Genomic DNA, 27,990 nt, shown 5'->3' with positions numbered 1-27,990 from the left:
CAAATCAAAGCTGCTCCCCAAGAAGCCATCTTGTGGGAAGGAGAGCAGCCCCGGGCCCGGCCCCCCGAGGGTCCCCCCACAACACACAGGGCCAGGCTCTAACAAATGTGGCTTTTATTCAACTGACAAGCACTTTTTCTACAGCTGCACTTGTGGAACATCACATGGCAACAACAGGAGTTCTAGACTTTTTTTTTCCTTTTCAACCTTATTAAAAATGAGATTGGTCCTAAAAATATAGAAAGAAATAAATTTAAATTCACAAAAAAACTGTACATTATCAAAAGTCACTAAAACACCACATTTGGTTATATAAAAGTTATTAGTCCCTCTGCCACGGCGGGAAGCGGGAACAGCCTGGGTTGACGAGGGGATTCTTGCTGTTACACGGATGTGGGCAAGGATGGAGGGTCTTTCTGGAGGGACGAAGCAGATCTCTCGCGTGCCCGTCCCCAAGGACGCGTGAGGGCGGAGGCAAGAGCGGCTCGTGCCTCCCCCCCTCCCGGAGAGTCCAAAATTAATGCGAGGGCTTCTGTCTCCAGCGGGGAACGGGGTGTGTGACCAAGGGCGGGGGAGCCCCCAACTATACTCGGAACATTGAACACAAAGTTTGTTACAGCGCAGTTTAGATAAAATATAAATATTTATGCATAATATAGTCAATTCAAATAGTCTTCAATTCACCTCTTATTTAAAATAAAAAAAAATCTCAAAATAATTTCTGAGGTTTATCTGACAGAAAAGGCGACTTGAGCAATGAGATGGAAACAGAGACGCGCCGGGCAGGGAGGGGGAGGGCCTCGCTCCCTCCACGGCCCTCAGTGGTTATCCAGTGCAGCTGCGCGGCGCGGGGCCTCCTCCCCAGTGCAATACCCGTAATGTCTGGTGGGAGGAGCCCAGGCCGGGCAAGGGAGCGGGCCGGAGCTGGAGCCGGGGGCCGGGGCCAGGCGGGACCAGACCGGGACCTCCGGTGGCTTGGGGGGGACGTGGGAGGGGAAGCGGGGAGACCGTGGGGGGACACAGGAGGGGAAGCGGGGAGACCATGGGGGGGGCGGTCCGGCTTCAGGGCAGGAAGGAATGGGCCCGAAGCCCTCCTGGCCAGACTCAGCAGTAATTGTCCCTGAGGAGTTCCCGAGAGGGAGGGGTTGGGGGGGGAGATGAGTGCCCGATGCTCCCCCCCCCAGCCGAAGATCTGGAGGGAAGGCCAAGGAGCGCCCCGGGCGGGGGGAGGAACCCGTACACAATCGTTTTCTATTATTGGAGGAGGGATGGGGCAAAGGGAGGGGAGGACTGGACGTGGAAGCAGCATGTCCAGGGCCCTGTGGCCGGCTCCACACGCGCGGGAGTTAAGTCCACTTTACTGGCCATTACTACGGGTCCTCGCACAGTACAGAGTGTTTCTCAGTTTCACACATTCACTAGAACTATTGCTATCAGGAAAAGGCCCCAAGCTGGGGCAGGCGGGGGGGGGGGGGGGGGGGGGGGAGGGGGCGTCGGGCAGTTAATTAGAGAATTCAACAAAGGAAAACAATTCTCTTTCTCTTTTTGGCTTTCAGGCCCTTTCCCTGCCCCTTGGGGAGGGGGGGGAGGGGGAGAGAAGGGGCCGTCTCCAGGAGGCCGGGCCGTGGGGGTGTCCGGCCGAAGCCTCACAGATCTGCCCGTTTTCCCTGATAAAACTCCTCCCATCGGCTCTCAAAGAAGCGGCGCATGACGTGGCCGGCCTTGCCCACCTCCGAGTCGTCCTCGTTGAAGGTCTGGCAGTTGTCAAAGACCAGGAGGGCGTCTGCGGCGAACTCCTCCGAGTTGGCGTACCTGGGGGGGGAGGCACTGTCAGGGGGGGCCGAGCGCACAGAGGCCCAGGGAGGGGACAGCGTCCTCACCCGCCCCGGAGCAGCCGCTCCCGCATGGTGGAGAAGTCCATGGGGTTCTTGATGATGCGCCGGTAGCCACTCACGAGCCGGGGGTTCACGGGCTCCAAGAAGGGCCAGGCCGAAGCATGTGACTCCATCTCCATAAGGATGATCCTATGCTCAGAAGATGCGAAACCCAGGGCTGAGCCTGAGCCACCCCAGCCCCGGCCACAGGCACCCCCCCCCATCACTGCCCGGGCCCCCCAACACACAGGGTCACTGCCCCGGCCCCCCAACACACAGGGCCACTGCCCCTGCCCCCCATGACAGGCTCCCCCCCCGGTCGCTGCCCTGATCCCCCATGACAGGCTCCCCCCCCGTCACTGCCCCGGCCCCCCAACACACAGGGTCACTGCCCCCGGCCCCCCAACACACAGGGCCACTGCCCCTGCCCCCCATGACAGGCTCCCCCCCGGTCGCTGCCCTGATCCCCCATGACAGGCTCCCCCCCCCGTCACTGCCCCGGCCCCCCAACACACAGGGTCACTGCCCCAGCCCCCCAACACACAGGGTCACTGCCCCGGCCCCCCAACACACAGGGTCACTGCCCCTAGCCCCTCCCTGTCACTGCCCCGGCCCCCCAATACACAGGGTCACTGCCCCGGCCCCCCAACACACAGGGCCACTGCCCCTGCCCCCCATGACAGGCTCCCCCCCGGTCGCTGCCCTGATCCCCCATGACAGGCTCCCCCCCCGTCACTGCCCCGGCCCCCCAACACACAGGGTCACTGCCCCGGCCCCCCAACACACAGGGTCACTGCCCCGGCCCCCCAACACACAGGGCCACTGCCCCTGCCCCCCATGACAGGCTCCCCCCCGGTCGCTGCCCTGATCCCCCATGACAGGCTCCCCCCCCCGTCACTGCCCCGGCCCCCCAACACACAGGGTCACTGCCCCAGCCCCCCAACACACAGGGTCACTGCCCCGGCCCCCCAACACACAGGGTCACTGCCCCTAGCCCCTCCCTGTCACTGCCCCGGCCCCCCAATACACAGGGTCACTGCCCCGGCCCCCCAACACACAGGGTCACTGCCCCGGCCCCCCATGACAGGCCCCCCCCAGTCACTGCCCCTGCCCCCCACCACAGCCCCCCCCCCCGTCACTGCCCCGGCCCCCCATGACAGGCTCCCCCCTGTCACTGCCCCGGCCCCCCATGACAGGCTCCCCCCCCGTCACTGCCCCCCATGACAGGCTCCCCCCCGGTCGCTGCCCTGATCCCCCAACACACCACTGCCCCAGCCCCCCCACTCCCCAGGTCACTCACTCGCAGAAGGTGAGATCGCTCCGGTGATGCCGCACAGAGAGGCGCCGCCTGGAGGCCAGGCCATCCCCAGAGCATCTGGGTCCGGGGGCTCCTCCATCCCGGCCCCGGGACACAGCCCGCCGCCGCCGCTTGCTCTCAGACTCTGTGGGGTCCGGTGGGCCGCCCTTCCGCTTCTGGCCCCTCTTGGGGCAGCCTCCCTCCGTCTGCTGGGGGCAGGAGAGGCTCGAGAGAGGCCAGCCATGGGCAGGGGGCACAGGGAGGGCCATCACCCACCCAGGATGGGGCCTCACCTGGGCCGTACAGATGGCACAGAACCAGTCTCCTTCGGGAACAGAGTCCATTCTGGGTCGGTGGCAATAGATGTGGCAGCCGCGGTCACAGCCATCGCAGAGCAGCAAAAACTCGTCGTTGTCCCCCCGCCGGCACACCAGGCATGTCTGAGGAGCATCGGGGGAGCCTGAGCCCACCGCGGGGCCGATCCTCCCCCCAGGCCCCCTCTTCCCCGGGCCCTCTCCCCCAGCCCCTCACCACTTTGTTGACAGACTTCTCCCAGGCGATGGAGCGCTCCAGCTGCCCCAGGCAGAGGCACACCTGGGCCGCGCTACGGCAGCGCTCCAGGGTCTGCCGCCACGTGCGGATGCGGGGGGTGATCTCGTAGGCTCTGCGGGGAGGAGGCAATGGGGAAGGGGCTTTGGTGGGGGGCGCCCTCCCAAGGGAAGGGGAAGGCTGTCCCGAGCGGGCACTCACATTTCAGTGGTCCCCAGAGCGGCGGAGTCGGGAGAGCTCAGGAGCGCCTTCTCCAGCACGACTTCGTGGGCCGGCCAGAGCGGCTCCCGGAGGTACCGGCGCTCCACGTTCTGCTCGAGGGCCGCCAACCGCAGCACGGCCAGATCCAGGGGGTTGGTGTCCTCCCGGGGGGGGGCCAGTCCGTCCCGCCCCCGGCCCCGCGCCATGATGTCCTCCAGGGGCTCTGGCCGGTGCTCGCAGTAGGCCAGGTCTTCTCGGGCAGAGTCTGGGCTGGGGCACGTCCAGCCCTGGGGGAGGGGGGGAGGCTGGATGAGGGGGGAGGCCTCTGGACTCCCCCCACCAAGGCCCCAGGAGGGGCTTTCTCCTTTAGGACAAACCCCGCCCTGGGCTCCCCCCCATACCCGGATCTGCAGGTCGGCCAGGAGCACCCGCTGTTCCAGCTCCTCCACGCGCCGCAGCATGGCCAAGTCGGCCTCGAAGGTCCTCTGAGCCGGGGCCCAGCCTGCAAGCTCCTTCGGAGACCACATGGGGAGCCGGCTCGGCTGGAGGATGGAGTCTGCAGGGAGCACGCAGGTCACCGGGCCGCTGGGCAGGACCCCCTCCCCCCCCCGGAGGCTCTGCCCCCTCATCTCCTGGCCAGGCTCCCCGTGGGGCTCCCCCTCACCTGTGGAGGGCCTCAGGCAGACGTCCCTCAGGAAGTCCCTGTGCTTACAAAGGTGCTTGTGCAGGGCCTTCTCACGGATGCCGCGGGGGTGCAGGGCCCGCAGGGTGGCCTCCAGCTCCTCGGGGTCCCGGATCCACCACCAGCCGGTGAGCATGTCTGTGGGGAGAGGGGCTGTGAGGGCGCTGCGGCGCCGGGACAGAAGGCCCGGCGGGCTCCCTCCTCAGGACACGGACCTGCGGGCACGGGCTGGGCAGTCAGCTGCGTCAGGTAGCGCTGCTCCATCTGCTTGAAGAACTTGCTGGGGGGCCGCCCCCTGCGCTTGGGCTGCCCAGACCCCCCCGGGCTCTGGGGTCCCTTGCCGGGGCCGCCCGCCCATCGCCTGGAGGCCGAGGCGGAAGGTGGCGCCTTTGGGGAGTGAGGCTTGGTGGCGCTGGACCCATTGACCTGCTGGGAGAGATTGGGGGTTGGGGGAGTCTCCCCACTGAGGCGCCACCCGGCCCCCCACTCCAGCCCACATGGGCTCTCACCGGCACCGGGGGCGGGTCGGGGCCGGGGCCGTCCTTGTGGACAGCCTCATCGCAGGGCGTCCGGGGGAGGAGGTTGAACCAGGGGCCCCGGGGTCCGGGAGGCTCGGGCTCTTCGGGGTAGGCCGGGGGCCCGGGCTCCAGCTGGCCGGGGCTGCTGTCCGGCGTGAGGACGGAGCTGCTGAGCACGGAGCCGTGTCTCTGGGTCTGGCTCAGCCACGACAGGAAGGCTGACTGGCTGAGGTCATGCTGGCTCTGGCCCAGGGACATGGGGGAATCCTCAGGCTCCAGAAGCCCGTTGAAGGCCAGCTCCGGGGCGCGCGGCTCCTGGGCCTGGGTGGGCTCGGGCTCCTCCTTTGCCATGGGAGACAGGGGACTCCCCGGCGGCTCGGGCACAGGCTTGGTCTTCCTGGGCCTGCCCCTGGTGCGGGCACAGGGCGACCAAGGCCTGCCGGCTCCCTGGGCCGATTCCTTCTTCACCACCAAGGGCGGCGTGGCAGGAGCCAGGGCGGCCTCCCCCTCGGCGGGGTCAGCATCCTGCTTGGTCTCATCCTCCAAGGCTGCGGGGACAAGGCAGAAGCTCAGGGCCCGACGCCAGCCTCCCCGCCTCCTCCCGGTCACCTGGGCCCGGAGCAGGAGACACCGACCTGCCCCTTCCTCGGCCCCTTCCACGAAGATCCCGGACAGGTAGGGCAGCACCCAGTATCGCCGCCTGTAGCGGTCCTGGCCCAGGGACACAGCTCTCAGCATCTGGGACGAGTGGAGCAGCTTCTTGCGGAAGAACAGCTGGCGCTGGGAGAGAAGGAAGCCAAAGGTAGAGCCAGCGGGGAGGCCCGGCCGCCCCCCGGCCCCCTGCGAGGGCCCCACTACCTTGGTGAGCTTCTCGATCTGGCGCTCCAGCTCGGGCACGCTGAAGGCTGGAGGGTCACCCTAGAGAGGGGCAGATGCCGGTAAGAGGAGCGGAGGCCCAGCCAGAGCCTCCCGGCCCGCCCCCCCCGCCCCCCCCAGGACAGCACCTCCTCCTCCTCCTCCTCCTCTTCCTCCAGGCCGCTCATCTCCTCCAGGATGCGGGAGCTCCGCCTGCGGCCCACACTCTCCTCGGAGCCCAGCAGGTCTGCCTCGGGTCGCCCTGTGCGCTTAGCCAGAGCCGTTTTCAGCCTGGGAGGGGGATTTGGGGGCACAGGAAGAAGGGAAGGAGCCATAAAGAAGACCAACCCCGCGCCACCTGCCCAAGGCCCACCGCCCGCTCCGCCCCTACCTGCGCAGCCGGCCTTCCACCACCCACTTGTTCCTGCGGTAGCTGGACATGCTCTCCAGGGTCTTGTCGATCTCCCTGGGGGGGAATGGAGGAGGAAGTTGGGAGGGGGAGCAGGAGGGAAGCCCCAGCCCGGGGAGCAGCCCCCGCCCCCCCCCCCCCCCGGTCTCCAGACCCCCTTACTCGACAATGCTGCCAGAGCCATTGAGCTCATGCACCAGGAAGGCCAGCACGGAGGCCTTGTGCTGGGGCAGCTGTGCCTGGAAGGGCTGCGTACGGAGGCTGTCGCACACGGCCGGCTCAGCCCCATACGCCATGAGGAAGCAGCGCAGGATCTCCGACACGTTGTCCCCGGTCAGCGGGATCTCGGACACCTTCTCTCCGAGGATCTTCAGCGACTGCGGCGGACAAAGGAGCAGGGTTGAGAGGGAGGAGAGGAAGCTGGAAGCTGCCCCCGCCACCGGCTGCCCCCTCCGCTCCTCACCTGGCAGTAGGCAGGCAGCCCCGGGTCCCGGAGAGCCGCCCCGAGCAGCCTCACCAACAGGTCCTGCACCTCGGCTGAAGCCTCACCGCGGCCCAGCAGCCCCTCCTGCAGGGTCCCCAGGCTGGGCACGTCCCTGGCCGGATCCAAGCCCAGCACTTTGCCAAAGCTATGCAGGAACTCCACGATGGTGAGGCAGTGCGAAAAAGTGGCGCTGGGCAGGCGCAGGCCCGGAATGCGAGAGAAGTCAGGCAGGGGCTGTGGGAGGAAGAGGCAGGAGGCCCTTGTCAGCGAGGAAGGAGGAGGCTGGGGGGACGGCTCGGGGGAGTCCAGAAGAGAGCAGAAGCAGGCGGGGGGGGGGTGTTGCACGTCAGCCTGCACACAGGCGTCTGTGACAACTTCCTGGCTCCTCTCTACAGAGGGTCGGGTCTAATGTGATTCTCAAGCAACCCACGTGGCTTTTTAATGGCTTTATGTGGCAACGTGACACATTGGGGTGCTGCAAGGGGGTTCTGGAAATTCATCTGGGATGCTGGCAAGAAGCTAACTGCAGCGTCCGTAAGCTTCACCCAGAAAGTCTAATGCAAGCACGGGTCCCGAGGAGGCCGAGGACCCGCCAATGCCAAGGGAGGCACCATCTGTGGCAGCCAAGAACCAGAAACGGCGCCGGCGCTCATGGGGAAAGATGCTGCCGGGAGGCCACGGGGCAGCACACTCAGACCAAGGCACAGAGCCTCGAGGGTCGCAGGGACCAGGGGAACGAGATGCCAAGGACCGGCGTCTGAACCCACCTGGTGGTCAGCCAAACACATGTCCTCCGTGGGCTTCTTCATCTCCTCCAGGATCATCATCTGCCGCTGCCTCTCCTCCAGCCGCCGCTGCGGAGCTGCCACACGCTCAGCCTTGCAGACTGGCCGGACCTCCTCTTTGTCCTTCCGTCTGGCCTTCTCTTTTCTACCCTTTTCTTTCACCTTTTCTGCCTTTGCCTTTGTCTTCTCCTTCTCGGCCTGTTTATTTGAGAGAAAAGGCCCCTCACTACCACCGCTGGGCTCTGACACCCAGAACACACACACTGCGGTGGGCGAGAGGGCAAGGGGCCCCTATGGACTGGGCATCGTGCCAGCACGGGCCTCCAAGGAAGGCCAGAGCCAGGCACGGCCCTTGGGGAGCCCCGGGCATGGATGTGTGATTGTGTGTGACCTGTGGGCCCAGGGCTTGTCTAGCCCCTATGCCAGGCCCCACTTTCTCCAGCCTCACTTGGCCAGGGCCCAGAGGCCCAGAACCTTGCGCTTTCCCTTTTTTCAAGTGTTTTTTGGGGGGAAGAGGGTCTGGGCAGCATTCCCTTCCATCCATGGCTTGAGCCGACTGAAGAGGCAGCACTAGCACTAAAGAAGCTGGGATTTAGCTGAGTCAGAGGGTAGGGAGGGCACTCCAAGCAGAAGGGACAGCCAGGCCAACGGTCAGGAGGTGGAGCAAGACATCTTGCATGAGGAAAGCAAGGCCAGTGTCCCAGGATCATACAGTGTACTGGGGGACGTAGGCTATAAGAAGACCAGCCAGAGGGGGTAATTGGGGGGGGGGGGTGTAGGGGTGTGGTGTCAGTGGATGAAGAGCCAGGCCTAGAGATGTGGCCTCAATCACTTCCTAGCTGGGTGAGCCTGGGCAAGTCACTCGATGCCCATGGCCTAGCCCCTAGGGCTATGGTGCTTGACTGAAGGGGAGGGTCAGGGGAGCTGAGAGCCTGGGGGGACAAGAAGACCTCCTCATTCCCGTCACCTTCTGGTCTCATCTCCCCCTTGACCCACACATGCACTCACCTTGGGTTTCTTCTTAACTTCCTTCTGCTTGGAGCTTTTGGCTTCTTGTTTCCTTTGTGTTTTGGCCTGTAAAACCCAACGAGCCCCTGTCAAGCCTCACAAGCCTCTGCTTGAACTATATACCCAAACTTGAGGGAAGGGAGGTGTGAGGGGGTTTGGTGATGTTGGGGGGCTGGAACCCATCACTCCGCCTCTCCCAACGGGGGCAATCCATCGACATCCAAAGCCCGGACCTGGAATCCCTGTTGGGGCCAGAGGGCAGGAAGTGAGGAGCGCTGTCTCTCCCTCCCCAGACAGTTACCTTCCTCCTGATCTTCTTCTTGATCTTCCTCATCTTGGCCTTCTCTCCATCACTCAGGGTGTCTGTGAGAAGGGAGGGAGAAAGCAGGTGAAGGCCAGGAGGTTTGCCACAGCCCAGAGCGTCCCTAAGAGGCCTCTGAAATGCACAATTTCAGATGGCTCACGTGGCTTCCTGGGCAGCTGGTGCTGTCCTTGGCACTCACCCATCTGGTGGTCTAGATGGCATTTTATAAGGGGAGGAAACAAGCATTGATGGAGTGATTAACGCACGCCAGGCACCGGGCTAAGCACTTCCCAAATATTCTCTCAACTAGTTCTCACAACAGCCCTGGGAGGCAGTGCTAGTATTATCTTTCTCCATTTACAGATGAGGAAACTGAGGCAAACAGCGGCTGAGGGACTTGCCCAGGGTCCCACAGCAAGTATGAGTCCGAGGTCAGTTCCTGACTAGGCCCAGAAGTGTGGGGCAACCTGCGGGAGGCCAGGATGAGGAAAACGGCTGGAAAGCACATTTCCAGAGGAAGCTGGAGGCATGTGGGCCAATCATGCTAACCCTGGCTCATGCTGGCACGAGCAGGGCCCTTGGCTCTCTTAGGGGGAAAACCCCCAAAGACTTAGGTGACTGATTATACCTCACTCCAGCTCCACCGAGGATCCTGCTTTTCCCCTACAAGATGAGACAGCTTCCTAAAGCCAGAAGGCCACCCAGGGGAAGTTTTGCTTTGGGTAGGAAGTTTTCTCTCAGGCACAAATGAAAATCTTGTAAGCCTCACTTCAAGAGTTCTCTTTGGGAAGGCATATGGGGAGGAACCAGTGCAGAGCCCGTTTCAGGGAGAGGTGAGGCAGGGCAGAGAATGCAGCCGGAGAGCAAACTGGGAGGGCCGAGGGACTTGGCAGGGAGAAAAGATGGAGATATCTGCTGCCCCCCTTGGGGTTCCTCACAAGGCCCAGCCCTGAGGGAGGGTTAGGGGAAACACTCCACCTGGGACTTCCAGCCTCTTCAGGAGTCTGGCATCTGCCTTGCTCAGAAGCTCTGTGATCTTAACCTTGGGAGGCCGCCCTCGTCCTCGCTTTACTTTGGTCACTTCCTTGGCTTTGGCCTTCTCGGTGTTTCGAGGACGACCCCGCTTGCCAGTGATGGCTTGGATGCGGGAAGGTATCTCCTCCACAGAGAGTTGTACCCATTTCAAACCCTAAAGCAAGCAGAAGAGACAGCAAAGGCCCAGAAATGAGCTTTGTGCTGCCAGAGAGGCTCTGCTCTTGCCCCTGAGCCTCAGGCCTGGCCCAATAAAGAAGTCTACCTCCGGGGTGTCTCGCTCCTCATAGAAATCGCCAACGGGCATCCTCGGGCTGAAGCTGAAGTGCTCCCGCCGGACCTGGTGCACCACATTTCGGCTCAGGTACTAGAGGGAAGAAGACATCTGGGGATGTTGGGCCTCTTCCGGTGTCGAGCTCCTGGGGTGGGGGGTGGGGGTAGGAAATCTTCCCCATTCATACTAGTGAACTCCCGGGGCCCCCTGGGTTACCTTAATCACTTCTGGAAACTGTTTCATCCTCTTGCCACAGGGCCCATAGTACCACGTCTCCCCCTGCCACCGGTGGCTGCCTTTCTTGATGCGCACTTCTCTCCGCCATCTGTCGGGGAAGCACACAACCCCTACCACCACGTCACCCACCCACCCTCTCTCGGGCAACGGAGGCTCCTGGGTCCAAGCCCAGAGAGATCGGACATTCCCCCCTCCAAGGAAGGGTGGCTCTGAGTCTCCTCCGAGGCCACTTCTTGGGGCTCAAAGCCAGGCGGTGGCATGGTGAGGGGAAGGGGGTGGGCAGGCAGGGGGTGGGAGGGCATGGACTCTGTATCCTGAGCCCAGGCCTGCTGACCCCAACTAGTGGGGGGCCGGCTAGCTCTGTTCCCCAGACTGCCCTGCTGGGGCTGCCGGCTGCTGAGGGAGATGGATGGAGACCCTGGGGCAGAGCTAGCACCTGCAAAGGGAGGAGGAGGGCCTGAAGAAGGCCCCAGGAAACCTAGTCTCTCCTGGCAAAGAAATGATGTTTCGTCCACAGCCACTTTTACCCCACTCAAGGCTCTAGTCTCGGGTACGAGAAGGACCCTCTTTAGGGTTTTCAAAATTCAAGCCTGAACACCTACCCGTGCTGAAGGGGAAACCGGACCTCCTCTGGGGTGGCCACCCGTCTCCGCAGGACGTCTCCTGAAGGGAAAAGAGGGCAATACCCAAGAGGAAGGAAGCCGGTAAGACACTGTGGTGGAAAGAAGCCTGAACCCCAACGGGAAGAACCTGGATTCTCAACCCAGCTCTCCGCTAGGTCTCACTGTCCCCGTCTGCCAAATGGCATCCCCCGGCCTGGGTCGGGCTGCTTCCCTTTGTTATGAGGGAGGTTTGCTGGAGGCCTGAAGGGATGAGTGTGACAAAAACGGATGGTGTCAAGTAAGCCCCACTTTTCCAACAAGCCCTCAGATTCTCGTCCAAAGCACAGAGGAATAAAGGCCTGGCCAGCTCAGATGGCATGGTGGGGAGGGTCTGAGCCACTCACCATTGCCAGAAGCACTGGCTCCCCCCACAGTCTTGTCCTCAAGGTCAGGGGTGCCCCCTGGACTTCCGTCTGTGTCCGTGTCCTCTGGGGACAGCTGAGCTGGGGCCTCCCGTTCAAGGTCAGGGGGAGAGGCTGCTGACAAGCTCGGTTCTCCTTCCTCCTGCTCTGGATCGCTCCCATTATTCAGCTCAAAACTGCCATCTAGAACCCAAAAGGCCACATGGAGGCTCCAGCAACAACAGAGAAATGAGGTCCATCCCCCACCTCCACCTGGCGCTCCTTGCTTCACTCCTGGGGACGAGGGGGCACAGCCCTGTCATCGGGCCCCCTCCTCAGTCTCAGCACAGGCTCCAGGGCCCCGGCCCTAACTCATATCTGCTCCTAATGGCACTTGAGCTACTGGTTGGCCTGATTTGACCTCCGTGAGTGTTTAACCCAGGCCTCTGGGGCCAGGGATCTCTCTCCCCCTGCGAACCATAGAGCTTCACGTTCCTAAATCCTCCTGAGCAATAGAGGGACAGCCCCTGTGCCTTACTGTGGAAGCCTCGATGTCTCCCCACAGCCTTGGCCACCCCAACACCACCTCCCTCATCCTGTCTGTACTCTGGGACACACACCTTGTAAGACAGACTCCCCGAGCACAGGAGGGGAGGGGGGATTGGCAAAGATGGAAGCGGACGTCTGGCTGTCGTCTGCCAGGAGACTGAAGGCGGTGGAGTTGTTGAGGGAGGGACAATCGAGGGCTGAGATGTCGGGGCTGACGCCAAGGGGCAGCTTGTCCTCTTCGCTCACCAGTTCCGAGTCATCCATCCCATAGAGCCCCCCACTCCCTGGCTCTGTGGGTAAAAAGAGGAAGAAGAGCAAGAGATTTGAAAAAACTCCTTTGGAATATGGAATTGCTCCTTCTATCCTGAGCCCCAGTGAGTGAGACACAGAGAAAGAGAGGGGAGAGAGGAAGAGAACGAAAGATAAACAGAGACACAGAAAAGGGAGAGGGAACGAGAGAGACAGAGAGGAGGGAGAGAGAAACAGAGACAGATAGGACTAGAGACAGACGGAATGTGTGTTTGTCAGGGAGGCTGGAAGGTTGCCACAGAGCAGTACTTCACTGCTATCTACTCCAACAGGTTGTTCTCATACACCAATGGGATGGGAGGAGAGAGTAGTCCAGACAAGTCTGAATGAGCCTCGGTCCCTCGGAAGAAGCCCTGTTTCCTCAAAGCTTAGAGTGTTCCCTTTCCATCAGCTACAAGAACTTAGCTGCTCCGTGTTTTCCAACAAGGTTAAAGGTCCCCGTCCAACAGACGACTCACCAAGAAGGGGAGAAAGCTCCTTGGGAAATAAAACTCCAGCTGGGCCTCCCCAAATATCTCCATTTTCCACTTTAAAATTGCTCTATAACCTGGCCATGTTTGTGAGCCTCAAAGTTCCTTGTGGTTCCCCTAAACTGACACCGCCATCCCCCACCAACCCCAACAGAATGCCTCAAATCTGCAAGCCCACCTGGAGCCAGTGAGCCAAAGGGCTCCAACGGATCTTCCTCGAGGATAGGCGAGTCTTCCAGTTGTTCGGGAAGCTGCGAGGGGTCATCCAGGCAGCTAACTGTAGGGTCTGGGACCAGGACCGAGACCTCTTGGTGCAGAGAGTCCACAGAAGGGGCTGAATCGTCATAGTCGCAGATCTTCAGTTCTAGGAGAGTTCGGGAGAAGGTAAAAGGACCGGAGTCAGAACCGTGGCGGAGCTCCCTCAACCTGTAGCAGGCAGGCAGAACAGCTGTAGCAAAAGGTCACTAACTCTGGGCAAGCAGAGATGCCTGACAGCAGGCTCAGCTAGGGCAGGGCAGAATGAGGTCCTAGACAGACCTCATCATGTTCTTAGAAGAGGTTTTTCATCTAGAGGAACAAGAGACAGAGAAAGCAGCTCCTTGGTTCTGAAGAGACTCGCTTCGGCACTTAGCAGCTGGGAAGAGCCAGGGTAAGCCAGGTCGTTATTCTGGGGATAATGGGGGAAGTGGTGGGAAGAGGGGTTACCTCATGTATACACAGACACCCAGTGAAAAATGACAGATGGGATGGAGAAAAGCAACCAAGCAAGACACTGAGAGCTCTGGACCACTCCTTTCTCTCCCCTGAATGCCAACTGATCCCAAAGGCTGGGTGGGTTGGGGGCAAGCGGAGCCCCAGAGTGGGCCCTGTGGCCCATGCTTCCGGGAGGCCGTGTCACCCTCCTGCGTGTGCTGGGCCAGAGCCACTCCTGGGCTGTCTGATGAAGGCCCTCTCCAGGACTCTTGGGGAGGGGGTGGGGATGCTGGTTCCTGGCTTGCCCACCTGCCCTGCCCAGGCTGCCGGCTCCTCGTGAGCTGGAAATAACTCGGCCTCCTACTCTTGAGCAGCCGCTACTGCCACAAGAACACCAGCCGCTCGGCTCTGCTGATCCCCAACATGCAAATCAGCCTCCACTGCAGAGCAGGAAAGACGGGTTCTTCTTGCCTCAGGAACAGGCACAGCCCCAAAGCCCTGCTTCTCCCTCCCCTCCCTGGCCCCTCCCGGCCATCCCCGTACCTGGCTGCTCTCCTTCCAGCTCCAGGCTACCCACCAAACCAGTGCCATTCTCTGCTACGCCAGGAGCCAGCTCCTTAGTGGCCTCCTCGCCACGCTCGGGCTCCTGGGAAGGTGCGAAAGTCTGGATGCCGGAGCCCAGCATGGGAGAGGGGGGGGAAGAGGTGAAGAAGCTGGGGGGGCCATTGGACATCACCTCAAAATTCTGATCGGGGAAAGAGTCATACAGTTCCTGGGAGTCAAAATTGAGGCCCATAGGGCTCTGGGTGCCGTTGGCCCAGAACTCCTGGCTGCCGGCCCGCAGGGTAGTGTTCTGGCTTGGGGGGGAGCCCGGCTGGCCACCCTCGACGGTGCCGTTGAGCGGGTACTGTCTGTGGCCTGAGAACTGGGAGAGGAGAGGCGGCTCTTTGAGGTTGGCACCGGGGCCGGCGGCCGAATATTGCGAGTAGTTCCAGAGACAGTCGTAGGCCACGTTGGGGTGATGGAGGTGGGAGGTGTCAGAGGAGTGGGGGGAAGAGTTCAAGATCCCTGAAGTAGTGTGAGATACAGTAGATAAGCCGTTGACATTCACGTCACCATTCAAACCTGCAAGCGGGAGGGAGAGTCGGTCATCCCGGGCCGGGGAGCCTCGCCACGCTGACCTCCGCTTCTCCTCACCCCCCAGAAGCCCCTCTCCTCCCCCTCCCACCTGACAGCCCACCGCCAAACCCAGGCTAAGAATAGCTTTTGCAGCCACCCCAGCGACAGGCTCCATGCTCACTCGCTGGCTCACTCAGGGCTGGCTGGGCCCCTCCGCGCATTCACAGGAGGGAGCACGAGTGACCAGGGATGCAGCCTCTACGACAAGGCTGGCAGCCCTTGAGTGGGAGGCCCCAAGCCAGGCAGCTGGCGGGCACCAGAGGGGCCGTCCTGCCCCCTCCCCCTGCCACAGCTTCTGCAGGGCAGCCTGGACTGGAGCACCCGAACCCCAGCAGGATCAGGGGCACTTGGCAGCCCATTAGGGAAATGCGGGCAGCCCTTCCCCGGGCACAAGGCCCTGGCTGAACGCTGAACCCCCAAGGACAGGGTTGGACACCAGAGTTCACACCGTCCCTCTATGTGGGTCAAGCAAATTGGGGAGCAGAGAGAACCCCAGATCTCCGGCTGCAAAGCTTGGCCCTCTCTTCCCTCTCCCTGCCTCCCTTTCCTCCCAACCTGGCCATCAGAGCCCTTAGATCAGGCCCCAAGTAAGGAAGCTGTGGCCCGAAGAACCAAGGGCCTTGGTCAGGATCATGCTGGCTTAAGAAGTACTGAGGTAGGCCTTTTGCCCTGCCCACAGACCCCAAAGCAGCCTCCAAGAAGAAGTCAGAGCCAACAGAAGAAAAGCTGGACAAGGAAACCCGGAGGCCTTGTGCAGCCTCCACCAGAGCCATGCTGAGCTCAGATGGGGCCCTGCTGCTCCCCCTCCCCTTGTAGAGGCCCCCTGCCTCCAGGGGTCTCCCTTGCACTCACTTTTCCCTTGCTGAGAGAAGTTCATGGGAGACCCGTTAGTGTAGAGGCCCTCCCCTGAGGAGGGAGAAGGTTTCAGTCCTGAGGCAGCAGGTGCAGAGGGAAGGCCAGTAAAGTTAAAATGATCATTTGCCTCCATTTCTGTGGGAGGGAAAAGAAAAAAATACTTAAGGTTAAACAAAGTCACATCACCTGGAATCTACCACCTCCATGCTGTGCTTCCTGGGAGGACACCTCACTCCCCCCTCTGCCGCCAACATCACCACAGCAGACCCCTGTGGCCCCTCTTGAGAGGTCCAAGTCCAGCTGACACGGCCCCGTCATCCCAGGGCCAAGACCAGAACCAGATACAAGCCAGGAAGAAGAGGCCAAAGCAACAAGGGGTGGGGGGGGAAATCAGGGGGGCGATTCCAACATCTGGCCGTGTTCTCTGTGGGAAGAGCAGCTTCCACTCCAGTTTTCTCCCTTCTCTCGCCCACAATCCCAGAGACCCCAGGACAGAAAGGGGCACCACCAGGAACAGCAGAGACAGGCCCATCCACATGCCACTACTTCAGATGCTGTGTGTCGGGAGGGAAAAGCCACGTCTGGAGTCTGGAGACTTTTCTATCCCTGGGAGAAACCTCCAGTGGCTTCTAGTGTAACCCCCTTGCTCATCTGACCTTGTCGTGAGTAAGCGGACTCAAAGCCTTCACAGCCATTGCCACAATCCTCCTTTCTTACCCTCAGGAAATGGCGAGCGCCAAGAAGAACATCCCAAGTGGGGAAGGCTAACTGAGACTGTCATGAAGAGCACCACTCTTCCACGTTCTTGGGGGACACTTTCTTCAGGTGCTCTAAGGGACGTCTGCAGCAGGGGACAAGCTCCTTTTACACTCAGCATCCACGAGATGCTCTTTTTAATCTTCTCTTAAACTCAAAACTCTTACACAAGAGGGAAAGGACAAGGAGGAACACGGGAAAGTACAGACTTCCCCAAGGTGCAGATACAGACAGGAAGCCCTTCTCCTAAATTTCTGGGGCTTGAAAACTGGTCACAAATACCCTGGTCCCAAGCCTCCAGCTTACACTCCTCTAGGAAAGTCTTTGGGAGCCCAGGATCGCCACCACACACACTGGGCAAGATTTCAAGTAGGACTTGAATGAAAAACTGAAAAAGTTAAGTTCCATTAGAATTGAAATCCAGAAGACAAAGAAAATAGGGGTGGGGGAAAACAGGAAGAAACAGGAGAAAGGTTTAGAGGCCAGATTTGGTAGAGGGCTGGAGACAGCTGCTGAGAAAAGCCAGCTTGCTCTGACACATCAGTCAGGTCTCTGCTGGTATTAGCATAGGGTGACTGAATGGACAGGGAATCCATGTTCTACCATGATGTAAGGAAAAGAGTCCTCAAGACGGATCAAAGCTAAGAACACTGAACAACAGACACAGCTCCTTCCTGTCAAGATCCCAAAGAGTCAATAAGTAGGACCAGAGATTCCTTAAACATATTCCTGGGCTACCTGTTCCTCAGCAGACAGGTTAAGCACCAGAAGAACTCGAGGGCTGGATGGAATTTTCTTTTGAAGCAGAAACACTAGAGATGTTAAAATGTTGACCGTAAATGCTCAACCTTTATAAATTGTATTTCTCTGCTTTCACACACTCAGCTCCTCCCTCCTTTCCCTATTCAAATCCCCAAGAAACAAGTGACCTTCTCCCTGCTGCTCTGGGAAGGCACAGCATTTCCTGTTACATAAGTTAAACATTTCTTAAAAATATGAGCAGCTGTTCATAGAAATCAGATAAAAAGAAAGGATAGGAAATTATCTGGTGGCCTGGAGCTGGCCATCTTCCCCACCCCCAGCTCTTCTAGCCAGATCATTATAACCAACAACACTTCATCTAAGAGATGCTTCTCAGGAATATGAAATGCTCCAGCTGTATATTGACCACTGCTATACTCTGCTGTGTAGACAAAGAATAAAAATGGATGCCGGGTCTGGAAGGCTTTCCGAAAATCTGAAACTCTACCCATGGGAATGAAAACTGACCTCCCACACAAAGAGGGAGAGAGTCCCCTCCTCACTAATGAGTAGGCCAGTGGTACCCAGACTAAAGTGACCCAAAGGCTACTTAGCATCAACACCCTGACCAAGATGATGTTCAACAAAAAAGCCTAAACTTTAATTCTGGTCTTCTTCTCTAGGACCAGCATGTAACTGGGGGGGAAAGGAGAGAGTGGGGGAAGAGAGGGCGTGGAGGAGGGGTTCTGAGAAATGGGGAAAGAAGAAAAGGAAATAAAGCTGGGAGGCTCCATCTTCCTCTATACTAACAGGCCCAGGGCCAATCAAATGCAGAAATCTGCCAGTGCCCAACTTTGAGAAAAGTCCTCAGGACCAGGAAACTAGTCCTATGCAAATGGGTCACTTAAGAGGGCAAGAAGTTTCATTTCCAAGAGCTCTCGGGCATTGCCCCCTTTAACAGAAAGCAGAAAAGCAGAGCCCAAAAGCCCCCCAAGGCTGCCTTTTTCTCAAGTGGGCCAGTGTTACAATATTAAGGTGAAAAGGCTAGATAGCACGCAAGTGTTGAGATAAATACTACCGTCCACAACACAGGTTACACAGCTGCCATAACTAATCCTGACACTTGGATCTCCTTCCAATAATGATAATAATAACAAGAGCAGCGTTTCTATAGCCCCTCTGTGGGCCGGGGCCAGGGCTCAGCACTTTGAGAGGTAGGTGCTATTATTATTCTCATTATACAGTTGAAGAAACTGAGATAATAAAAAATTAAGTGACTTCCCCAAGGTCACAGGGCTAATGAGTTTATCTGAGGCCAGATTTGAACTGAGGTCTTCCTGTCCAGGCTAAGCACTCTACCTCAAAGATTCATCCCTCCCTCTCTGCCTCCTGCCCCCAAGATTACACTCCACACATTCCTTATTCCCAACTAAAGGTGCTTTCCCTTTTCTCAGTTATATCAATGGAGCCTTCTTTACAGAGAGGGAGAGTTTGCTTTCTTTCCCTCACAGCAAAAGGAAAATTAATTTATCGTGTTATAAACTCGGCTTTTAAATGAGAGGCAACCTTGACCAACACTGTCACACAGTCCTCTAGATCCCTCCAGCCTAGCTGTGCCCACATCCTAGTAAGCAAGCCTGGCAGTTTCCTGGCCCATGAGAGGTGCCATAGAACAAGTGCCCCCCCCCCCCAGTGACAGAGAGAGAAGCCCCTCAAATGTAGAGTTTATATTCCCAGTACCGAAGGCATAAAGGAAGACCATTAGACTTTTCTCTCCAGAAACTCCTTCCCAGCTGGGTTAAGAATTCCAATGTTGGGGGGGGGGGGGGGCAGCTGGGTAGCTCAGTGGATTGAGAGCCAGGCCTAGAGATGGGAGGTCCTAGGCTCAAATCTGGCCTCAGACACATCCCGGCTGTGTGACCCTGGGCAAGTCACTTGACCCCCATTGCCTAGCCTTTACCATTCTTCTGCCTTGGAGCCAATACACAGTATTGATTCCAAGATGGAAGGTGAAGGTTCAAAAAAAAAAAAAAAGAATCCCAATGCTCCCACCTGGACAGACCTATCCAGTCCCTCAGCTCAAGTCCTAGAAGCAGGGCCTACTCTATGTTTGACTTGAATCCAGGGGCAGTGCCGACGTGTGCCATCTTGTGTTCACAGGGTGTCCTCTCTCCCCGGCTCCAAGTCCTTAGCAAATCCCAAGGAAAACTCCATCTATTACAGGAAGCCTTTCCCAACCCTTCTTAAGACCAGGGTCTTACCTTGATTATTTCCCATTTCTCCTGAATGGCTAGCTTGTTTAGGTCTATCTGTTTCCCATTAGATGGCGAGTTCCTTGGAGGCAGGGGCTGTCCTCTGCTTGTTTTCCCATTATTTAACACAGTGTCTAGTGCACAAGGGGCACTTACCAAATGTTTTTTGCTTGCTTAAAAACAAAAAAGAGAGCCTTTGGTTTTAAAGAAGGTGAGGGGGAGGAGGAGAAGCTTGCACTAAAGGAACGCCCAAGCAATGCGTCAAAGTGATCATGAAAATCCAGACAAAAAGGAATCTCTCGAAATGCCATTCCTTCTCATCTGTCAAAGGCTATTATTACCTTCTCCTCTTCTACAAGCAAGGATTCCCTCCTGCCATGCCCAAAGCTTCCAAAATTCAAACTTTAAAAGATGAGAAATCTTACACTGGCAAGTTCTAAGCAGCTGGATGGAACCTAGTATGTGACATTAAAAATCAGGGATTGGGGGCAGCTAGATGCTTGGCCTGAAGACAGGAAGTGCTGGATTCAAATTTGACCTCAAGATACTTCCTAGCTGTGTCACTTAAAGCCCACTGCATAACCCTAATTGCTCTTCTGCCTTGAAACTGATACTTAGACAGAAGGTACGGGCTTATTTTTTTTAAAACAAAAACATAATTTAAAAAAAATCAGGGACTATTCTAGGTTTCCCTAAGAAACAGAAAACACATGCTGGAACCAAAAAAATTACTGACTGAACAAGCAGCAATCCTGTTTTCCAAGAGGAAATCAGAATCAGTCAGCACATCCAACCAAGAAGTTTGACCTGGGCTTAAATTTGAGTCTCAGGACTACCTCACTATTGCCCAATGGGAATGGCCTTAGAACCACAGCCAGGGGAGGTCACCCCAGAAGTTCCCTGAAAGCCTCGGGCCACCTTTCCCCCAGTCCTGACCATCAGGATGAAACTCCAATAATACACCATTTCAGACTATAGTTTGAGAAAGTGGCCTGGATGATCAGAGCAGAACGCTTTGAACAGTTAAGGATTGGAAAAGCCTATATGTTCAATAGAGAGGCACAGAGCTGAGATTTAGACTCCTCTGCCCCTCTCGCTTTTCGCCACAGAGCCCTCATCCTGCTATCTTCTTCTGATGAGTTTCTCGTTAAGGTCAAATTGCCTTTGGACCAAAAAAACCAGAACCGGAGGGGATAAACATAACTGACCCAAGGCAGGTTTTTATTATCAAGTGATTTAACCACACTTCAGCCATCCTCTTTGAGAAAAGGTCTCTGTCGTTTTTTAGTCTCTGGTGTCCTATAGGTTCTGTTGTGTATATGTAAAACATAAAGAATTGTAACAATTTTTATGCTGATGAGATCTTTTTCAAAGCCCCTTCCTTCACTATGTCCTGGACTACAAAGTGAAGAGTATAGATTTAGAGCTAAAAGGGGTCTTAGAGCAACCCTTTCATTTTACAGATGAAGACACTGAGGTCCAAAAAGGTTCAGTGACTTGCCCAAGGTCATACACATTGGAGGGTGGGAGAGAAGGGGGTATATTTCATCTCCAAGCCACAGAACCATAGAGTTCAGGCAGGAAAATACAAGTTAGGTGACCTGACCAAGTTGCATGGATCAAACCCAAGGGTCCAGACTGAGTCAATACCCTCTTCCCAAATTACCAAGACCAGGTGAAAATATTCTCTCTCCAAAGCCAGGTTTTTCAAACTGCTAAGGAATAACAATATGACTCGAGGTCACAAGGGAAGGATCAAAACCCAATGACACAAACTCAAAGATCACGGTGGTGCTTGGGACTGCAGGGAACTTCCTAAAGGACTCAAAGGCCAATTTATTTCCTTTGTGCTTCAAATTTAAACTTTCCCCTTGAAGAGAGGTCAAAAACAATTTAAACTGTGGAATTAAACAGAGGATGGGGATCATGTGACTCTGCTAAAGGAATTAGCCTTGTTAAGGATACAGAAGATATAACAGTGGTCCTCAAGTATCTAGAAGAGGAATTAAGTCTGTTCAATTTAGGAGCAACGGGTGGGAACCAAAAAGATGTGTATTTTTGACCTGGGATCCCTGGATCCTAGGATTATAGATTCCAAGTCAAAAGGGACCTCAGAGGCCATGCCTATTACTTTACAAAGAAGTTAACCGAGACCAGAAAGGTAAAACTATTGGCCCAAAATTGGCCCAAAAAAAGAGGTAGATGGGACCTGAGATTCTGCATTGTTTTCACTGTGACTTAAGATTTCTAACAATGGGGGCTGTCCCAAAGTGAAATGGACTGGTCCCTCCTCAGTGAGAGACCCATCAGGAGGACAGTCTGCAAGAATATTAAAAAGAGAATTCTTGTTTGGCTCTGGGCTGGATTAGATGAGTCCTGAAGTTCATTTTAGGATTTAGGAAGGCTACAAAAGACGCCTGGTGAAGAAGTGTCTCTCATAGGAAGGGCACCTGGAGAGCTCCCCATTTCCAGGCCAAGATTCAGCATTTCTGCAGATAAGAGACTTGGCTATTTATTAATATAATCTCAATTGGAGTCAGCGTCTACTTTTCTAGTGTCAGCTTCTAGCTTTTCTAAAAAGTTCAAAGAAAAGCCTTTTTCTTTTTCATCTCTTCTAGAGAAAACCTTAGAAAGCCACCATCATCTCTGCCCCCCACCAAGAAAACAAAAACACCCTCTCCTCTCTAACAGGTTCTGAAGTCCCAACCCAAGAATTCCATCATAAGCAGAGAGAGAATTATTAATTAGTACTGAATAAAGCAATCATCGAAACAAAGGCAATGAGAAGAGATTCTCTAGTTATGAACATGGGGGCAATGCCAGATATCCCAAGGAAGCAGAAAACAGCTCAAGAAGAGCCAATTTCCTAGTTTCCAGAATGGCAGGAACCAGAGCTGCCCAATGTCAAGCAGAGGTGATGTTATTGCCAGCAGATGCTGTTTGCCAGTCAAACATATACCCTTCCCATCTTTTCATTCATTATCATCTCCTGGACATCTGATCTCCAGGCAGGGAGGCTGAGGGAAGAAAAGCCTAGAATGATGTCTTCAACGCCAGGAAAAGCAACGGAAAGGCAGCTGCCAAGATCCACCCCCCCAACTTGGGAGCTTCCTTCTGGGCATCTCCACATTCTCCCCTCCTCTGGCCCATTCCTGACTAAGCAAAGGACCCAGGGCACATGGCTTGGCAAAAACCAAGCGCAACAACTGCCTGCAATCCAATAGGCCACAAGGAGATGTCCTTTATGGGAAGGAGCGTCATATGATCCCCGCCTTTGTAATCCTAATTAGTTGGGTTTGCAGCAGGGTGAAAATGGCTCCCTTCAGTTCACCAATCTAAGAGACCCAACTGGCACCAGCACAAGCTGCCCTGGGGCGGGGAGAGAGGCTGGGCGGATCTGAGCCCGGCTTTCCATTTTGGAAAGCTCGTTCTCCCAAAGATATGCTCCGTTCAAAGGGAAGTTCTTCCATTTCGGGCTCCAGCGGGAAAACTGCCCTCCCCTCCCCTCCCCCACCTCCTGCTGGGAGGGGGGTGTCCCTGGCCCCCCTCTCCCAGAAGATCAAAAGAGAGAAAAGGGAACCGAGGAAGATACTCCCAGGGCCCAGGGCCCTTGGGGAAGAAAGTGCAGGAAGCTCCCGCGGGGAGGGCTGGGGCCCCGGCTCATCCTCAGCGAGAAAAAAGCAAATGAATTAAGGCGGTAACTGAACCGATCCGAAGGGGAGAACCGGAGGCGGAGGAGCGCTGGGGGAGGGGGGAGAAGTTGGAGCCCAAGTCAGAGGCCACATGGTGGGTCGGCCCACCGGCCGGCCAGGGCCCTGGCTTGCCCGGGAGGCCCCAGAAAATGAAACCGAATCTGATGAAAAAGGACATTTCAAAACAAGAGACGCAGCAACCCAGGGCACAGCTGCCATTTCCCGAGTACTTCCTGCCAGGAGGCTGGGGGAGGGGCTGTTTGTACACAGAAGGAAGCAGCAGCGCATCACCCCCCAGCCTCCAAATTAGGGGAGGAGCACCCCCTCATCCACCTGCCCTCCCCACCGCCTAAGTCCCGCAGGAACCTAGGCTCTTGGGGAAGTAGGGATCCTCTGCGGCTCTCAGGTGGCTGGGGATCACTACTTCCTGGGCCCCCCAACTCCGTGGACGCCCAATCCCGGTCAGGGAGTCCCTGCGGAAGCAGCCCCGCACACAAAGACCCGCCCAAGTTAAAGGGGGCACCTTCCCGCTCCTCCCCCACTCCAGGAAACACCCTCTACGGGGAGTCCTGCCCTACCCCCTCCAGGGGAATCCCCCCTCGAACTCCCCCCCCATCTCAATACTCAGGGATTCCCCGTGGGGGGCGGGGCGGGAAACCCACTCGGATCCCCGAGAATCACGGGGAACGTCCCGGAACCCCCGCCCCCGGTCCCGGAATCCCTAGTGCTGGGGGTCCCAGACAGTGCGTCCCTCTACCGCGTCCCTCCTACAGTCCTCGGGCTAGCGGGCGAGGGCGGCCCGGCCCGGGCTGGAGCGGGGGTGTCGCTCCCTCCGCCCCGAGCGCTCCTCCCCCATACCTGAGGCGGCGGCAGGGTCCTGCGGCCCGGCGGCCGGCTCGCGTCTCCCCGGAAGGCCGGGGGCGGGCGTTCACATGGCCGGGCGCCGGGCACCGGGGCCGCCCACCAGGGAAAGGGACGGCAGGGGCGGGGACGCGGCTTAACCGCGGGCCCCGAGCGGAGCCAACATGGCCGGCGGGGGAGAGCCCGAAGAGCCGGAGACGCCGCTGGAGGAGGGGGGGTGGAATAGAAGAGAGCATAGAGGGGGAGGGGGCGGGGAGAAGCCGCCGGCCGCGTCGCGTCAGGGAGGGGACCGCCCGCCGCCCCGGCCTCTGCTCCCGGCCGGGTCCTAGCGCCGCCCTCACCCTCTCGCAGAACCGGCCCCGCCCCCTCCAACTCCCCGCCAGGTCCTAGCGCCGGCAACTGCTCCCAGCCCCCGCCCTGCCCTACCCGGTGTCCTCCAAACCGGGAATACTGCGGGGCCCTTCCGCCCGAGGCCGGTCTCTTACCCCAGATTCCCAGAAAACAGCGGAGGCCGCCGCCGCCCCGCCCGGGGGAGGGGAGGTCTCAGCCAAATTCAACCAAGGGCCGGCTGGAGAGGGGCAAGAGAGGCGCCGTAAAAGGTGAGCGGGTCCCTCCGTGCCTGGGCGGGGGAAGGGAGGGAGCGGGCTCACGCGCTCACCTCGGTCCAGTGTGGGCAGACTAGCCCTTCCTGGCTAACCACTGTCCAGATGACATCAGCAGAGCCCCGGGAGGCGAGAGGCTTCCTGTGTCTGGGAAGAGGAGGCTTGGTTGTAGCACCTGCGCCCAGCGTCTGTCCTAGCAGCCGCGGAAACCTGGGTGGATCTTGACGTTCGCAATCGAGATTTAAAAAAACAAAACAAAGCAAACCCCAAACACCCCAACAACCACCCACCACCCGCAGACCCGTCCTTTCTCGGGCGTCCGGGGCTGAGGGAGTGGAGCAAGTCCTCCAGCCACACGTGCACCCGGGGCAGGCTGCAGTTGGGGTACAGTATCACAAAATCCGAGCGCTCCCCCTGAACTTACAGGTAGAGCTTAGTCAGCCCCACCCCCATTTTACTTTGCAGATGTGCTGTGGCTTCTCCAAGGCCCCACAGACTGCTGGGATCACCGGCCCCCACTTCCCCATCCACAAAATGAACTTTTCAAAACTCCAAAGAGGTGAGTGGGGGGGAGGGAGTGGAGGCAGCCGCAGGCCCAGGGAGGCTGGGGCTCAAATAGACCGGCGTTCCCCCACCTCTTTCCTTGGGCTGGGGAAACCCCCTGAAAGGAAAGAGGGGCTCCGATTTCCCTAGGAGTGAACCCAGACTAACCTCCACTGCTCTGGGGACTGGGGGAAGAGCCAGGGAGGCTGATAAAGTCCTAATGAAGTGGGAGGAAGAAGTCCAGAAAGGAAAATGTCCTTTTTCTCCTTTCCCCAAGCAAATCTGAGGCGTTGCCCCAGGACTAATGGGCCTCTTTCTGCTTCTCAGTCCCATTCGTTCCTGTTCTCTAGTCAAGCCCTACCTCCAGTGGAGGCACACTGACTTCTCCTTGGCCCCGGGAGGTAGAGGGACCTTTCAGAGATCCTTAACCTGGAGTTTGGGACCTTAAAAAAACCAAACATTTCCCCACTCCTCTGGTTTCCACGGTATTCCTCTGTGTGTCCACTTCAACAATCCTGAGGACTCCAGAGGCTTCTCTTCTAGGCCCTCCAATTGTTTCATGGGCAGGGGAGTCTCAGGAGGGAGGGGCAGAATTTGGAACTCAAAAAAACGTGCGAAGTGAACGTTAAAATAAATTTTAAATTCTAAAGCAAACCTCTGTGCGGTGGAGAAAGCTTTTTCAGAGCCCAAACTCCCTCCAAGGCTAGAAAAAGGCACCCCCAAAGCAGGTAGCTCCCGAATATGGGAAACGGCACACCAGCCGGGGCTAGAGAGTTTGCCCTTCAAATCCCTCCCACCCCAGACCAGACCCAAGGGTCCCACTCAGCTGGGTGCCCAGCTGCGGAGGGGGAGGGGGCAGAACTCCCGGCAGGCCCCGGGAGCCCTGGGCGGAGGTTTCCGACGACCGGCCGGGCATGGCCACACCCCTCTCCCCACCCCACCCACCCACGCACGCACACACACACCTACCCGAACGCCGGGGGAGCCGGTTGTGCCGGAGACCAAGCTGGAGCCCCGTAAAAGCGGCGCCCCCGCCCGGGCCCGGCTTTGTCTCCAGCCCGACCCCCTGGTGTTCCTCCCAGCACGCTCCTGGGAAGGATGTGGGTTCTCGGGTTAGACCAGAAAAGGGACCGCGAGCGGTCCCAGGGAGCTTCCCTGCTGCAGGGCTGAGACGGGACGCGGAACCAGCAGGGATTCTGGCGGGGGTCTTGGCCCTTTCCACTGTCGGGGAGTCAGGCGGAGACGTGGCGGGGCCGTACCCCGGCCACCGGCCCGCAGCTGGTGTTTCCTTCCCACCCGGCTCACCGGGACAGCAGGGTGGCCTCCCGCCCCCACCTTGGAAGAGACACCCCTCATGGACTGCCCTCCTGGGCTGCGGGCCAGAAACATCGGGGAGGCCCGGGCAGAGCACGAGCCACTCCCTGCCCCGAGCCTAGGCCGCGGGCTGGGAAGAACGGGTGGGGGGGAGGGGGTAAGATTAGCACCTGCTCTGGCCTCCCAGCCCGCCACCATGTTATTACTGCATCAGCCAACTCCGGGGTCAGCTGCCATTGTGAAGCGGCTCCAGTTCGGAGGCAGATGGCTGCGCCCGGGAGAGCACCGCTTCCCTCGTGGCCGAACCCACTCAGCCTGCCCCTTTGTCCACCCTCACTGCAGGAGAGGTTCCTCCGGCGTCCAGCCCCCGCCCCCACCCCGACCCCGCCAGGCTCGGCTCGGCTCCGGCTGCCCTGGGAGCTCATGACTCAGAAAAGCAGGCTGAAGCCTGCTTCCAGCACCCCCACCCCCACCCTCGGAGAGGCCCCAGCTCGGGAGCCGCTGAATTTGCGGGGCGGGGGGAGGCTCTCCAACCGCGGTCAGACCCTCCCCCCACCTCCTCCCTCCCTAGTACGAAGAGGATCGTCCAACTCCGCCTGGAGTGCCTGCCGGCCCCGGGGGAAGAGCGCCCCCTCCCCTCCTGGCTAGGTTTGGGTTCGGTTCGGGGACTGCACTCACCAGCACCTCCAGCGATCCTTCCCTTTCCTCTAGTGCCCCCGCCTTGCCGGGGATGGAACGGAAGGCTGGGGGGAGGGGGTCTCCCTCAGACCTCCAGCCCCTAAAAGTTATGCGGGCCGGGCGCCGCCCCTCCCCCCGCACCCAAACGCCCTCGAGCAGAGAATATCGGCTTTCCAGCTCCTCCCGAGGGTCCCTAAAATCCAGGGCACCTGAGGGCAGTCGGGCTACGGCTCAGGCCTTTCCCAGGGTAAATCCCCACAGGAAAAAGCAGAAGCCCTTCCCTGGACAAACGCGGGGCCCTCCCCTCCCCGACTTCCAATCCCCGACAGGTGCTGAGTTCAGAACCTCCCATTCCCAAAGGAACAGGAGGGCTGGGAGGGGGGAACGAGGCTGGGTAGAACCTGAGAAGGTAAGTCCCAGGAAGGTCTGGAGGAGCGATGGGGAGGAAGAAGGGGGCTGGCGCAGAGTAAGGAGTTTGGGGGTGCGAGTTATCGTCGGCACATGGAGGAGTGGGGGTGGGAAAGGGCTGGGGAGTGAGAGCCGGTCGCGGTTAAAGATAGAGGGGGAAGGGAGGAGAATCCCTACCCCAGGGAGATCCGGGGGTGCCAGCGGGTACAGCGTGCGTGTGCGCGCGTCTGCGGTTCGTGTTCGTGCGTAGGGGTAGCCAGGGAAGGAAGATTCCCAGACTCCGCTCGGGGAAAAGACGGTGGAGTGACGGGGAGGGGGGGGTGGACCTCACGGGGCCGCAGAGGAGATTCTGGATCCCGGAGCGGGGAATGCTCGGATCCCGCACGGGAAGCCTCGACCTTTGGGGTCCAGGGCTTGCGGTGGGTCGGGGTCTGGGGGCTCACCTGGAGGGGCGGGAGCAGGTGGCTGAGCCAAGCTAGGCGGCGGCGACGGCAGGAGGAGCTACGGCGGCGGTGGCGACAGCAGCGCCTCCGCCTCCTCCTCCTCCTCCTCTTCTGCCTTGGGCCGGCGGCGGCG

General features: G+C 58.6%; 1 protein-coding gene and 1 long non-coding RNA gene across 10 annotated transcripts; one reads left to right on the top strand and one right to left on the bottom strand.

Moving 5' to 3' along the window:
- Positions 1-97: 97 nt before the first annotated feature.
- On the bottom strand, positions 98-27,990 carry BAZ2A (bromodomain adjacent to zinc finger domain 2A). Of its 9 annotated transcripts, none has more exons than XM_056797831.1 (29): positions 27,858-27,990; positions 15,565-15,702; positions 14,077-14,658; positions 13,019-13,204; positions 12,133-12,351; positions 11,516-11,716; positions 11,112-11,172; positions 10,489-10,597; positions 10,264-10,365; positions 9,945-10,155; positions 8,964-9,025; positions 8,663-8,728; positions 7,637-7,852; positions 6,849-7,103; positions 6,548-6,762; positions 6,368-6,442; positions 6,126-6,267; positions 5,980-6,039; positions 5,757-5,901; positions 5,113-5,669; positions 4,819-5,032; positions 4,586-4,741; positions 4,323-4,477; positions 3,922-4,208; positions 3,703-3,835; positions 3,465-3,611; positions 3,175-3,380; positions 1,881-2,024; positions 98-1,812 (listed from the first exon to the last, which is right to left on the bottom strand). In XM_056797831.1, the coding sequence occupies exons 2-29, from the start codon at positions 15,698-15,700 to the stop codon at positions 1,647-1,649; spliced, it is 5,208 nt and encodes a 1,735-aa protein (XP_056653809.1). In that variant the 5' UTR covers positions 15,701-15,702; positions 27,858-27,990; the 3' UTR covers positions 98-1,646. The 9 variants fall into 9 exon arrangements, with proteins under 9 accessions (XP_056653809.1, XP_056653811.1, XP_056653810.1 ...); XM_056797833.1 differs by lacking the exon at positions 27,858-27,990 and adding an exon at positions 27,007-27,236; XM_056797832.1 differs by lacking the exon at positions 27,858-27,990 and adding an exon at positions 24,528-24,940.
- LOC130454333 (uncharacterized) lies at positions 24,340-25,668 on the top strand. The gene is made up of 2 exons (XR_008911981.1): positions 24,340-24,468; positions 24,937-25,668. It is a non-coding gene; the product is annotated as an uncharacterized LOC130454333 (long non-coding RNA).

The sequence above is a fragment of the Monodelphis domestica genome, chromosome 5 (assembly GCF_027887165.1).
Source record: "Monodelphis domestica isolate mMonDom1 chromosome 5, mMonDom1.pri, whole genome shotgun sequence".
NCBI classification, from domain to species: Eukaryota; Metazoa; Chordata; class Mammalia; order Didelphimorphia; family Didelphidae; genus Monodelphis; species Monodelphis domestica.
The sequence above is the reverse complement of the archived record's forward strand: the minus strand, read 5'-3'. Positions and strand labels throughout refer to the sequence as shown.

What these genes read in the sequence shown, in the direction of transcription:
- BAZ2A (XM_056797831.1), bottom strand. Translation starts at nt 15,700, where the DNA reads ATGGAGGCAAATGATCATTTTAACTTTACTGGCCTTCCCTCTGCACCT. An exon ending in AGGGGCCGAGGAAGGGGCAG is followed by an intron (nt 5,670 to 5,756) that starts GTCGGTGTCTCC and finishes TTGTCCCCGCAG; the next exon opens with CCTTGGAGGATGAGACCAAG. An exon ending in TGCCCAGCCCGTGCCCGCAG is followed by an intron (nt 4,742 to 4,818) that starts GTCCGTGTCCTG and finishes CTCTCCCCACAG; the next exon opens with ACATGCTCACCGGCTGGTGG.